This window comes from Gorilla gorilla, chromosome 2 (genome assembly GCF_029281585.2).
Source record: "Gorilla gorilla gorilla isolate KB3781 chromosome 2, NHGRI_mGorGor1-v2.1_pri, whole genome shotgun sequence".
NCBI classification, from domain to species: Eukaryota; Metazoa; Chordata; class Mammalia; order Primates; family Hominidae; genus Gorilla; species Gorilla gorilla.
Window position 1 is genome coordinate 39,708,829 of NC_086017.1, and position 13,137 is coordinate 39,721,965.

General features: G+C 36.5%; 1 protein-coding gene across 8 annotated transcripts in view; it reads left to right on the forward strand.

The window, feature by feature from the left end:
- RBMS3 (RNA binding motif single stranded interacting protein 3) overlaps nt 1-13,137 on the forward strand; it is a 754,317-nt gene that overhangs the window by 589,645 nt on the left and 151,535 nt on the right. For all 8 annotated transcript variants that reach the window (XM_004033784.5, XM_031009629.3, XM_055383255.2 and 5 more), the window contains exon 7: nt 1,953-2,059. In XM_004033784.5, the coding sequence (XP_004033832.1) occupies nt 1,953-2,059 (107 nt within the window). The remainder of the gene's footprint in view (nt 1-1,952; nt 2,060-13,137) is intronic.

The following is a 13,137-nucleotide window of genomic DNA, read 5'->3' on the forward strand; positions in this document are numbered from 1 at the left end:
ATTTATTGAATGCTCTCTCTATACAGAACTGTGTGCTCTGTATAGGGCAGAAATGAAATTTTGTTTTTTATTTCTCTTGGTCAATGGTGACCCCTGTCTCTTTGAGTCATTCCCTCCAGTACTGATAAACAGAGTTGCTGCTAACAGTGAGCTAAAAGGATTCGACAAAATATGACTCCCCCTTAGAGCCTAATGATTTTCAAATATTTATTTTTAGGTACTTGTTTGATTGTACTCTTTTTCCACTGTTGATTTTGGAAACAATTTTGGAATTCTCATTAATTCCTTAAAAATGTTTAACTTTACCCAGATAAGTAAATGCAAGGAATCTAGCTGGGGTGGGAATGGGGGAGAATGGGTGTTGGGGAAGTTGTGTCAGTTATCTATCAAGACAATAATGCCACATATCAATTATAACATCTTAGTGGCATGAAACAATAAAGATTTCTTTAGCTTACACATTTGTGTGGTGGGCTCAGTTTATATCACCTAGGCTTATATATTTTTTTCTATTGTGAACTGCAAGTTAACTCTGTACCACTACCGATCTTGGATGTGCGGGTTCACGTGTCTGGGTGGTGGCTGGCATTGGATGATCTAGTATGGCCTTGGCTGGAATGTTAGCATGTTAAGGATGACGTATCTTTATTCGCATCTCATCCTCCAGTGGGCTAACCTGGGCATGTTCACATATCCATGCAGAGGAGCAAAAGAAGCAACTCTCAATACTTAAACCCATTTCCAGCTTCTGGTCATGTCTCATTTGCTAACATCCCTTTGGCCAAAGCAATCACATGGGGTCAGACCTAGAGTCAGAGTGAGAGGGCTCCACAATATTATATAGCAAAAGGCAAGGACACAGGAATTGGTCAAGAATTAGGGCCTTTAGTATAATTAATCTTTAGTAAAACATACTTTTCCTAATGAGTAACAGTTGTGCAGGGTGGTCATTTTGGTTTTCAGACTGTAAACTGACAAATTAATATTTGGTTAATTCAAGCAGATAAACTAAGAAATTAACCTTCCCAGCCATATTAATGTATTTAAAAAGTTTATCAGGCCACTTTGGCTTTCATTTTATTCATTCATTTAAAAATATATTTATTGTGATAACAAGCAGCAATTTTCCAGTCAAGCAGGGATGTGAAGGAGAACATCAGTTCTCAAAGAATAATTTTGCCCTGTTGGGTTTTAAAAGATTGTCATTTTCCAATGTAATTGTTGGAAGAGGAGTTCAGACATCAGTTTTGGTCACTTTCTCTTGGGAAATACATTTACCTGAGTCATGTAGGACCACATCAAGCAATCTGGGACTCACAAGTGATAGCCATATCCTTTGGCTATATTTTTATCATGTGGGTTCACTTAACATTATAATAATTGTTCTCCCTGGGATTCTGACTAGATTTTACTGGAAAATTGGAGTGAAGAGGGTTGGGTGAAGCATCAGCTTCTAGCCATTTAGAAATTACAGGGGACTAATTTTTTAAAAGCTAATTTGATTGCAGTTAGCAAAATGTCTCTCTTTTGAGAAAGAAGCTCCTAATCATCTTTCCAAAATTGAATCCTTCAGTTTCTACAGTGCAAACATGGTTGCTTTGAGGAAGAAATATTTATCCACATGTAAATACCGATTATGAACACGTTTCTGACATGACTGGAAGGGTCGGTGCTTGCCTCTTTACTTCTAAAACAAATTCACATTCTGCTTCAACTGATTATTTTTTCAACAATATTTGTTATATTCTTTTATGATCTGCCAGTACTTTTTTGAAGCCCAGTTAGTTAGAACAGCGGCCAACAGAGCTGAGACTAAAAGGGGGCCAAATATCTCTTCAGAAGCAAGATGTTACTTCAAAAGATACTCATTACAAAGCACTACTGTGACTCACATAATCACTTAGTTTTTAAGGGGGAGTTGTTAATGTAGAATCGGTTTCTTATCTTCCCAGCCCCCAGTGAGCCTTTGCTGTGCAAATTCGCTGATGGAGGACAAAAGAAGCGACAGAATCAAAGCAAATATACCCAGAATGGGAGGCCTTGGCCCAGGGAAGGAGAGGTGAGTCCTGACTGACAACATTTGCTCTGAAATTTGGCAGTAGATATCCCTCAGAAGGTGGCAAGGCAGACGTATGGTGTGCCATGATGAAATTGGGTCCCATGGAACACCCAATGTCTTCAAAGGGGCAAATGAGCAGACCCATGTTAATGTGTTCTAGATGAAATTATTGAGGAGTAGAGGACTTCAAAATTAACCTCAGTTCTGCACTACAGCAAGTCTTCTGTCTTTAACCAAACTCGAACCTGAAAGGAACTCACTGAAATACTTATCTACAAAGAATTGATTTCTATTTGTGTAATAGCTATAAAATGAGGGTATAATTACTTAACAAAATATTTTCAGTGAAAGCAATAGGGAAAGTTGAATGTTTGTGTTTTGAAACAGGCAGACAAAATTTGGCTGTTTTTCATCCTGCTATTGAGATGATTTACTTGCACATGTATGTATATTTATGCATATTCCCATATGTTCATAAATGTTTTGATATCTGTTTTTATATATATATACACACATACATATATAAAATAAGATATTGTCTTGGTCAAAAAAGAGGGAGAAAAGTTGATACATACAGCAGTTTGCTTTTCACAAGGAGAAGGAAAAGCACTGAACAGCTCACTATCCATTTACCCTCAATACAAACTGGTAAAAAAGCCAGTTTATGGATCCAATGCCACTTACGAATGGGTTCTTTTTGTTACTTTTTTGTAAGAAGACAAGGAAAAGGTGCCTGAGCTTCCATGAGGTCTTTTCATTATTTGTGAAATGGAATAGAGTTGTTTGAATGACTTGAATAAATGCCATTTTGTACCAAGGCCATACTTTCAACAGAAGAGCTTTATTTAGTGTTTCATTCAAAGCACCTACTTCATCCATTTATCATTTAAGAAGCATTGTACTTGATGCAGCATTTTACACTTTCAATACTGACAGAACAGTGGTAAAGAAGAAAGGAAGCTGGAATTTTTCTCAGCAAATCCTTTAGCCATTTTTCAGTTTCTGTTTCTAAGACCATTGTTTGTTTTGAGTGTTTCCATGCAGGTCTCAAAACCCCTCTTAAAGGTTATAGTTATGTTCAAGTACTATATAAACTGTAACTCATTACATTAAGACATGAAGAACAGAATCATCACTGAGCATCAAAAGCTAATAAAAAAGATAAAGAGTTTTAATATTCTCAACTTTAGAAAGGCAGTGGGTATTATGTTCTAAAAAGGAGGCGGAGGGGGTGATCCATGTGTTTTTAGCATGGAGTCCAGTGCATCAGCAGATAACCCTATTGGCCTCAGAAGACAACTGATGCCTGATAGCACTCATTATCACATGTCCCCTACCAAACACCCATAATCTAGAAAGACTCATTTGACATTTTAAAATTTGGTTGGATAAAATGCCTGCTGATTAGAGATATCTTTGGGTCACAGACTAGCATCACAAAGCCCCAAGACTCAATTAGCAACTTGGCATTAATGACAGAAGCTTCAGTTTCTGTCTCCTTAAGGAACTATAATATTACCTTCATACAATAGATGGCAATTGCAGCAAGACACTTCCTCTCAGTGTACATTTCTTGAAAATGGAATCAATAAAGACAAAATGTAGAGAGTTACAGCTGCCACCTGGCTACTGTATATAGAATCTAAGACTTTGCTTCAAAGCATGATAAATGCTATATGTACTATGATGTGGAAGCATTGTGGAGTTGAGTTTAGGACCCAGAGCACCTTATAATTTAAACGTAGGTTTTAAAGGTATATTCCTAATCTTTGTTTTCAAAAGTTGATTTTTAAGAGCTATAAATTTTCCTGTTGATCTATGAAAATCAAGGGACCATGATAAAATTTATCTGTGACCAATAAAATATATTTCAAATATATATACACATTGAGAGAAGATAGATTAGGCAGAGAGATAGCATGCCCTAGAAATATGCTTATCAAATTTTTTGGTTTGGGGATGCACATATTAATTTGTACACTTTGATTGTGGTCTTAGAAGTAGATACCCGAAGAATGTTGGATAACTGTGTGCCCATCACTTTATAGTTTTTGCTTCCATTTCTCCCTTGCATTTTACTTGCTAAAGTATATTAGCAAGTTGATAAAGTTGTCATGATACACATTAATCCTATATAAGCAATATTTAATTAATTTTATATGCCAGGAAATTCTGGTTACTGTATTTGATTCTAAGACACATGTTTTTGTTGTTGCTGTTTTCCACACTTTAAAGCTTCTGAAATTGGTTCTCTTAGACTAAGTGGCATTTTACAAGATAATATGCATTTTCTCCTGTTAATCACTTGAGGGCACTACCTACATTGTCGGGTTAAGGTCTTTGACCACACTGGTTTCATAAATAAAAGCACTAACCAAAGCCAGGATCTGGGTCAGATTCTTAAAGGAGGGTTTTTTGTTTGTTTGTTTGTTTGTTTGTTTGACCCCTTCCTTCATTCAGTGTCATGACTGAGACAAGTAACTTTCTTTGGTGTCTGTTTTTAATGTGTAGTTTTGTTTTTCATTTACCATTATACTAAGGTTGGCATACCAACTTTATGAAGAGATCATTTGGGGTGTTTGTTTTTGCTTGTTTGTTTGTTTTGATATATGAAACAATGGTACACCTTTGAATCCTTTTCTTAGAGAAAATGAAAGATGGTAGTTTAGATTATGCTGCTGTGGAATTGAAGATAATAGCACAGACTGAGGCTAATGTTTACTTTTCCTCTCTCCTAAAAGATGAGTAAAAATGGTCATGTGAAAGGGATTTCTGACGAAATTCTTAGGACACAAAACCAATAGATTACAAGTATTTTAGAAGTACCATGCGCATGCCAATTGATAGACTAATTAAAATTTTAATTTATTGTTTAAAGCTGTTTTTTCCTCATGGCATTTTGATAAAAATTTTATTAGCAAAGTTTGGCTAAATGCACTTCTTTATGAAAAAATCTAATACAGAAAACTTCATACACAGAAATTAGTATAAATTAGCAAGATTTTGAAATATAAATATATGCTAGTGGCCATGTTCTGCATAAGTGAAAAACACAGGAATATTTTAAAATTATTAACTAATCTTTCAAGAGACAATTGGAACTCTGAATAAAATGATCGAGGGATGGGGCTATTAGGCTCTTCCTCCTTGGTGTTCTACAGTTCTTATTGTTTTATTTCCTTAAGTAGCTGTTCTCAAACTCTTGGTCTTTGGATCCCTTTATACTCTTAAAAATTATTACTTACAACAAAATAAGTAATAACAGAAATTAACTCATCATGTGCTAATAAAAATAGTATATTTTATTAAAATATATTTTTAAAACAAAGGCAATTTTTTGAGAAAAGTGGTGCACTTTTCTATTTTTACAAATCGCTTTAACGTCTGGCTCAGTAAAAAATGGCCAGATTTGTGCATGTACTTCAGCATTCTCTCTTTTGCTATACTCTGTCTTGCTTTAAACATGTAGAGAAAAATCTACCTTCATCTAGATAAGTCATTTAAAAAGGGAGAACCCTATAGATCTCCTAATACGATCTTAGGAATTCTTGGTCTTTAGGCCACACTTTGAGAACCACTCTCCTAAAGAAGCTGAAGCCAAGGGCAAGGCTGATGTTCACTTCCACATACTAGAAGGACCATGCAACTTGTTGGCATATTAAAATGTATTTACCAATAGACACTGCCCCTAGGCCATCAGTGCAACTCCACTTCCCCTTCCTCCCCGGTGCCTCCTCCAGGAGCATCATGATCCAGCAAGAATGGGGTACTGGCTGGCACAGCAGGAGTTCCCCCAAATCCTACTCATGCATTTCAATTCTGATTGGCCAGTGTTTACGACATATTGGTAGCAAAATGTTTTTAATGTCACCCTTGGCTCAGAAGTAGTCTCACTTAATTATCGCAGGGACCCTGATGACCCCTGGTAACATTGTGTTGGCCAGGTATTCTATACATCTGAGGCTCTTTCTTACTTTAGGCAAAATACTGCCTGCATCAATCTTGTTTGTGCTCTCCCAAATGACTGGTGGAGTGGTGTGGAACCAGGAATGTTTCAAGCCAGTTCAAAAATATATCAGGAACTCCTGTTGCTTTTTTCTGTGTTCCCAAAGAAGACCTTTCCAATGACTACCAAAAAGTCACAAATTGTACTTTATACCACAAATAATAACAGCTGATCAAAAAGCAAATAGCTGTGGAATTTTCTAGATGGTCAGATCAAAATTTGATTGATGATAACTTAGTGCCCCAGTGAAGATAAATGTTAACTAAAATAGACATTTACTCATGCGTTCATTGATTCATTCACTTATTCAACCACAACCAATATGCCGTCACAACACATAAACAGACACACATCTGAACTTGTGATATGCCTATTTTTGAAATCTTTATTGAACTATGTTGTAAAGATGACTGGATTAAATCAAAGAATGGATATGTTTATGCTATGATGAGAGACACTTAAATTTTAAAAATGCTTTATGTTAACTTTGGTTGTGGGTGGTCTTTGGGTTTCCTTAAGAATTTTCAAGTATCGGTAAATGCTAAGTTTCAAATTCCAGAATATGGTGCTGTTTCACCAAATTTTTATGCTGGGGTTTTATCCTTAAGTAGAACAAATATCAATCAACCACTTCATACTGACTCAAAAACTCTTATCTAGCTTTCACAAAATCTTCCCAAGCTCTATTAATTGTGTTACTAAATGCCATTGACAGCAATTGCTTTGGGAATTGTACTTCCCAGAAATGATGTTTTGGCTATGGACACAAGCAAGAGACATGGAAATTGAACAAGAAGTAATCCAACAAAGTACTCAGATGTCTAGCGAAAAAATGCCAATGTATTATGATAAAACAGAAATCAATAAAGTGGCATTTCTTTCCTTTATCTTGTTTACAGTTCTCTGCTGGAGTCAGTTTAAAAGCAATGACTAATACCAAACATTTTCTCTCTATCTGATGCTCTGAAGAGATTTTTTCCTTACTATAGAAACATTTAACAAGATTATTTTCACAGCCTCAACATGAAAATGAACTAGTGGAACGAATGTGATATTGATAACAATCAACACTCAGGTTCCCAGAAATAGTTTACAGGTTATGTTGAAGAGAAAATCACATAAGATTTTTGGAGATGCATTCTAGGAATATTAATATTAAGATTGGAAATATTCTATTTCCAATTAAAGAATAAGTTTTAGGTGAGGTATGATGATATAGTAATTCTTAAAGATATTTTATTTAAATGCGTTTTTTATTTCCCCAAATCACAGTCTTCTGGGTACAGGAGTGCAGTATGTGCACTGCATAATATTAACAGCACCATTCACACAAACTAGATGTAAATGTCACCACATGGGATAGTTCAGTGTTTGTGATCCTGCCTGGAAATGTTAGTTTGAAAACTTTTCAGGGATATAATATTCTGACATAGCATAGTTTAAATTCCTTAAATTAGTAGGTCTCATTAATGCACTCACAAAATCTGCTACTAGTGAGCTGAAAGCTAAGTTATCAGTTTCATCACAGCCAGCTTACACTAAGTGATTTGTTATGATCTATAACCCAGATAATATGTTGTCTATTTTCAGACTTGATATCAACTTGTTTACAGTGATGGGTGAAAACTTCCCCTGTGCTGTAAACTTTTATAACTCTTGTCCATTCAGACCTACTATTAATAAAAATTATCTTCACTGCCAGTAAGTGAATGAAGGCTTGCAAAGGTCATGTGGGAGAATGGGATTGTCAGGCTGTTTTGAGTCCATAGACAAGTGCAGGCGAAGTTGAGAAAACTTGATTCCAAACACCCAATTTCCTCCCCATTGTGCCTCAGTGCTTTAGGTGTAATTATTTATTCTGACTAAATTCATTTATGATTAAAACAAAGATGTCTTTTTAGATTTCTAAGTAGGCAGATAGCCATATAAATGATACAACAGTTATATATCATATTCCAATTTAAGATGAGTAAACATTCCTTGAGGGATATGTTCTAGTTCTATTTGTTTTTGAAGGATAGTGAATACTTAGAGATTTGGCATCACAATTATGAATTACAACCATGTCTTTATCACCATCATTATCTTCAGTATCATTGTTATCGTACGCATTTGTTCCCTCATTGACTTATAATTTGCATTATGCACTGATAATGTGTGAGGATGTGCACCTCAATAGGCATGAGGAAATCCCTGCCTTGAATGCACATTGGAAATGCACATTTTCAGTGAGAGCCCTTTTAATACCCTTGGGTTTCCTATTTGCTTTCTTACTTTCTTAGTGTATGACCCCCTTTTTTTTTTTTTTTTTTTTTGAGATGGAGTCTCACTCTGGTTGCCTAGGCTGGGGTGCAGTGGCGTGATCTCAGCTTACTGCAACCTCTGCCTCCTGGGTTCAAGCAATTTCCCTGCCTCAGCCTCCTGAGTAGCTGGGATTACAGGTGCCCACTACCATACCCGGCTAATTTTTGTACTTTTAGTAGAGACGGGGTTTCACCATGTTGGCCAGGCTGGTCTCGAACTCCTGACCTCAGGTGATCTGCTCACCTCGGTCTCCCAAAGTGCTGGGATTACAGGCATGAGCCACCATGCCCGGCCGTGTATTTTTTTACAGAAATATTCTTTTTTTATGGTACTTTTTACAGAAATATTCTTTTTAAGAGAAGAATTATATTTGAAAAAGTTTGTTTTAAAGACAGTATTAAAGAAGAAGCAACTTAAACAAAAAGTATTCAGTCATCATAAGGACTTATTGAGTGTCCATTATGTGGGAGGCATAGGACTGGTTGTATGGACATGGTGTAACACAGACAGATTCCCTTCTCCCTTGGAGCATAAAATGGCAAAGATCTTCTCTATCTGCAGAGTAGGAGATTAAAAGTGGAGCACAATATAATTTAGTGTTGCAGAAATGAAATCATTAGCAGTAAATGGCTTCATTATCTACGCAACTGTAAAAGAACACCAAAGCCAAAGTAATAATAAAAATAACAAGAACTATAGTAGCAGACACAAGAACATCAGTGTATATTCCTCTTGTTACTAAATATGAACTGATTCTTTGTCTGATTTTCAGGGTGGGTAACTAAGAAATTGCTGTATGTGCATTTACAAACCAGAAATGTTTCCTCATGTTGAAAAGCTTCACCTTGTCACTTGGCCAGTAGAGGCTTCTATGTCGCCGGGTGCTGAGTGGCACAGAGAGAATGATATTTAGAGAAGGAATTGGAGCTTTGGGGTGTGAATGGTTAACAAATGCTGAGTTCTCTGATACGCTGATTGGGAAAAATAATTCTTTATGAATTTTAAGGAATTGAGTGTGTCACCATCTGTGATGTGCTCAGTATTGTGTGCTTATCTTCACAATTATCTAGGCACTGTAGTGAGTAAGAGAGCAAACTCTCAATTTAAGTCACAGATCCACAACCTCTGAGCTGAGTGACAATACTATGACAATGCTGGGCAGATTTTTTTCTTTTTTTTTTTTTAATTATACTTTAAGTTCTAGGGTACATGTGCACAACATGCAGGTTTGTTACATATGTATACATGTGCCATGTGGGGTGCTGCACCCATTAACTCGTCATTTACATTAGGTATATCTCCTAATGCTATCCCTCCCCCCTCCCCCCACCTCACAACAGGCCCCAGTGTGTGATGTTCCCCTTCCTGTGTCCAAGTGTTCTCATTGTTCAGTTCTCACCTATGAGTGAGAACATGTGGTGTTTGGTTTTTTGTCTTTGCAATAGTTTGCTGAGAATGATGGTTTCCAGCTTCATCCATGTCCCTACAAAAGACATGAACTCATCCTTTTTTGTGGCTGTGTAGTATTCCATGGTGTATATATGCCACATTTCCTTAATCCAGTCTATCATGATGGACATTTGGGTTGGTTCCAAGTCTTTGCTATTGTGAATAGTGTCGCTATAAACATACATGTGCATGTGTCTTTATATCAGCATGATTTATAATCCTTTGGGTATACACCCAGTAATGGGATGGCTGGGTCAAATGGTATTTTTAGTTCTAGAACCCTGAGGAATCACCACACTGTCTTCCACAATGGTTGAACTAGTTTACCAACAGTGTAAAAGTGTTCCTATTTCTCCACATCCTTTCTAGCACCTGTTTTTTCCTGACTTTTTAATGATCGCCATTCTAACTGGTGTGAGATGGTATCTCATTATGGTTTTGATTTGCATTTCTCTGATGGCCAGTGATGATGAGTATTTTTTCATGTGTCTTTTGGCTGCATAAATGTCTTCTTTTGAGAAGTGTCTGTTCATATCCTTTGCCCACTTTTTGATGGGGTTGTTTGATTTTTTCTGTAAATTTGTTTAAGTTCTTTGTAGATTCTGGATATTAGCCGTTTGTCAGATAAGTAGGTTGCAAAAATTTTCTCCCATTCTGTAGGTTGCCTGTTCACTCTGATGGTAGTTTATTTTGCTGTGCAAAAGCTCTTTAGTTTCATTAGATCCCATTTGTCAATTTTGGCTTTTGTTGCCATTGCTTTTGGTGTTTTAGACATGAAGTCCTTGCCTATGCCTATGTCCTGAATGGTATTGCCTAGGTTTTCCTCTAGAGTTTTTATGGTTTTAGGTCTAACATTTAAGTCTTTAATCCATCTGGAATTAATTTTCGTACAAGGTGTAAGGAAGGGATCCAGTTTCAGCTTTCTACATGTGGCTAGCCAGTTTTCCCAGGACCATTTGTTTTTTTTTTTTGTTTTTTTTTTTGTTTTTATTATACTTTAAGTTTTAGGGTACATGTGTACATTGTGCAGGTTAGTTACATATGTATACATGTGCCATGCTGGTGCGCTGCACCCACTAACTCGTCATCTAGCATTAGGTATATCTCCCAATGCTATCCCTCCCCCCTCCCCCCACCCCACCACAGTCCCCAGAGTGTGATATTCCCCTTCCTGTGTCCATGTGATCTCATTGTTCAATTCCCACCTATGAGTGAGAACATGTGGTGTTTGGTTTTTTGTTCTTGCGATAGTTTACTGAGAATGATGATTTCCAATTTCATCCATGTCCCTACAAAGGACATGAACTCATCATTTTTTATGGCTGCATAGTATTCCATGGTGTATATGTGCCACATTTTCTTAATCCAGTCTATCATTGTTGGACATTTGGGTTGGTTCCAAGTCTTTGCTATTGTGAATAATGCCGCAATAAACATACGTGTGCATATGTCTTTATAGCAGCATGATTTATAGTCATTTGGGTATATACCCAGTAATGGGATGGCTGGGTCAAATGGTATTTCTAGTTCTAGATCCCTGAGGAATCGCCACACTGACTTCCACAATGGTTGAACTAGTTTACAGTCCCACCAACAGTGTAAAAGTGTTTCTATTTCTCCACATCCTCTCCAGCACCTCAGGACCATTTGTTAAACAGGGAATCCTTTCCCCATTTCTTGTTTTTGTCAGGTTTGTCAAAGATCAGATGGTTGTAGATGTGTGGTATTATTTCTGAGGGCTCTGCTCTGTTCCATTGGTCTATATCTCTGTTTTGGTACCAATACCATGCTGTTTCAGTTACTGTAACATTGTAGTATAGTTTGAAGTGAGGTAGTGTGATGCCTCCAGCTTTGTTCTTTTGGCTTAGGATTGACTTGGCAATGCAGGCTCTTTTTTGGTTCCATATGAACTTCAAAGTAGTTTTTTCCAATTGTGTGAAGAAAGTCATTGGTAGCTTGATGGGGATGGCATTGAATCTATAAATTACCTCGGGCAGTATGGCCATTTTCACGATATTGATTCTTCCTATCCATGAGCATGTAATGTTCTTCCATTTGTTTGTATACTCTTTTATTTCGTTGAGCAGTGGTTTGTAGTTCTCCTTGAAGAGGTCCTTCACATCCCTTGTAAGTTGCATTCCTAGGTATTTTATTCTCTTTGAAGCAATTGTGAATGGGAGTTCACTCATGATTTGGCTCTCTGTTTGTCTGTTATTAGTGTATAAGAATACTTGTGATTTTTGCACATTGATTTTGTATCCTGAGACTTTGCTGAAGTTGCTTATCAGCTTAAGGAGACTATGGGCTGAGATGATGGGGTTTTCTAGATATACAGTCATGTCATCTGCAAACAGGGACAATTTGACTTTCTCTTTTCCTAATTGAATACCCTTTATTTCTTTCTCCTGCCTGATTGCCCTGGCCAGAACTTCCAACACGATATTGAATAGGAGTGGTGAGAGAGGGCATCCCTGTCTTGTGCCAGTTTTCAAAGGGAACGCTTCCAGTTTTTGCCCATTCAGTATGATATTGACTGTGGGTTTGTCATAAATAGCTCTTATTATTTTGAGATACGTCCCATCAATACATAATTTATTGAGAGTTTTTAGCATGAAGGGCTGCTGAATTTTGTCAAGGGTCTTCTCTGCATCTATTGAGATAATCATGTGGTTTTTGTCTTTGGTTCTGTTTACATGCTGGATTACATTTATCGATTTGCATATGTTGAACCAGCCTTGCATCCCAGGGATGAATGGGCAGGTTTTTCAAAGTACTTAAGTTTCTGTTTCCTCACCAGCAGACTGAGAATGTTTCAAAGTGCATATTTAGTGACCAGATGGATTTATAGATGTGACGAAGGTAAAACACAGTGCCTGGCAAATGATAAGTACTTAAATAGTAACTATTATTTTAACTATTATAATATCACAACTCATAATTTTTAAATCTGAAAACCAGCGTTGCTATGAGTTTCTATGACTAGTAAGCTTTAATTCCTTGATTTTCAGTTTAATGGCATGTCAGTTTATTTTCTGAACAGGAATTATTTTTAATGATACATTTATTTCAAAAAAAATGTGCTGCCAGTATAATCTGTTAACTATATTTTTACTTAGGTTATAAAACACATTTTAAAAAACAAGTAGAAAATAATATATTTTATCTTTGACCCACATTGTATTAATATTTTTGTAAGATCACATTCCAAATTATAAAGCATTATTTAGTACTGGAATTTTATGTGGTTTTCAAGTTTCTAGCCAATTTTCCTTTGAAGGTCATGTAATCGTAAAAGCTGAAAGAGCTAGGAGGAAGAGAA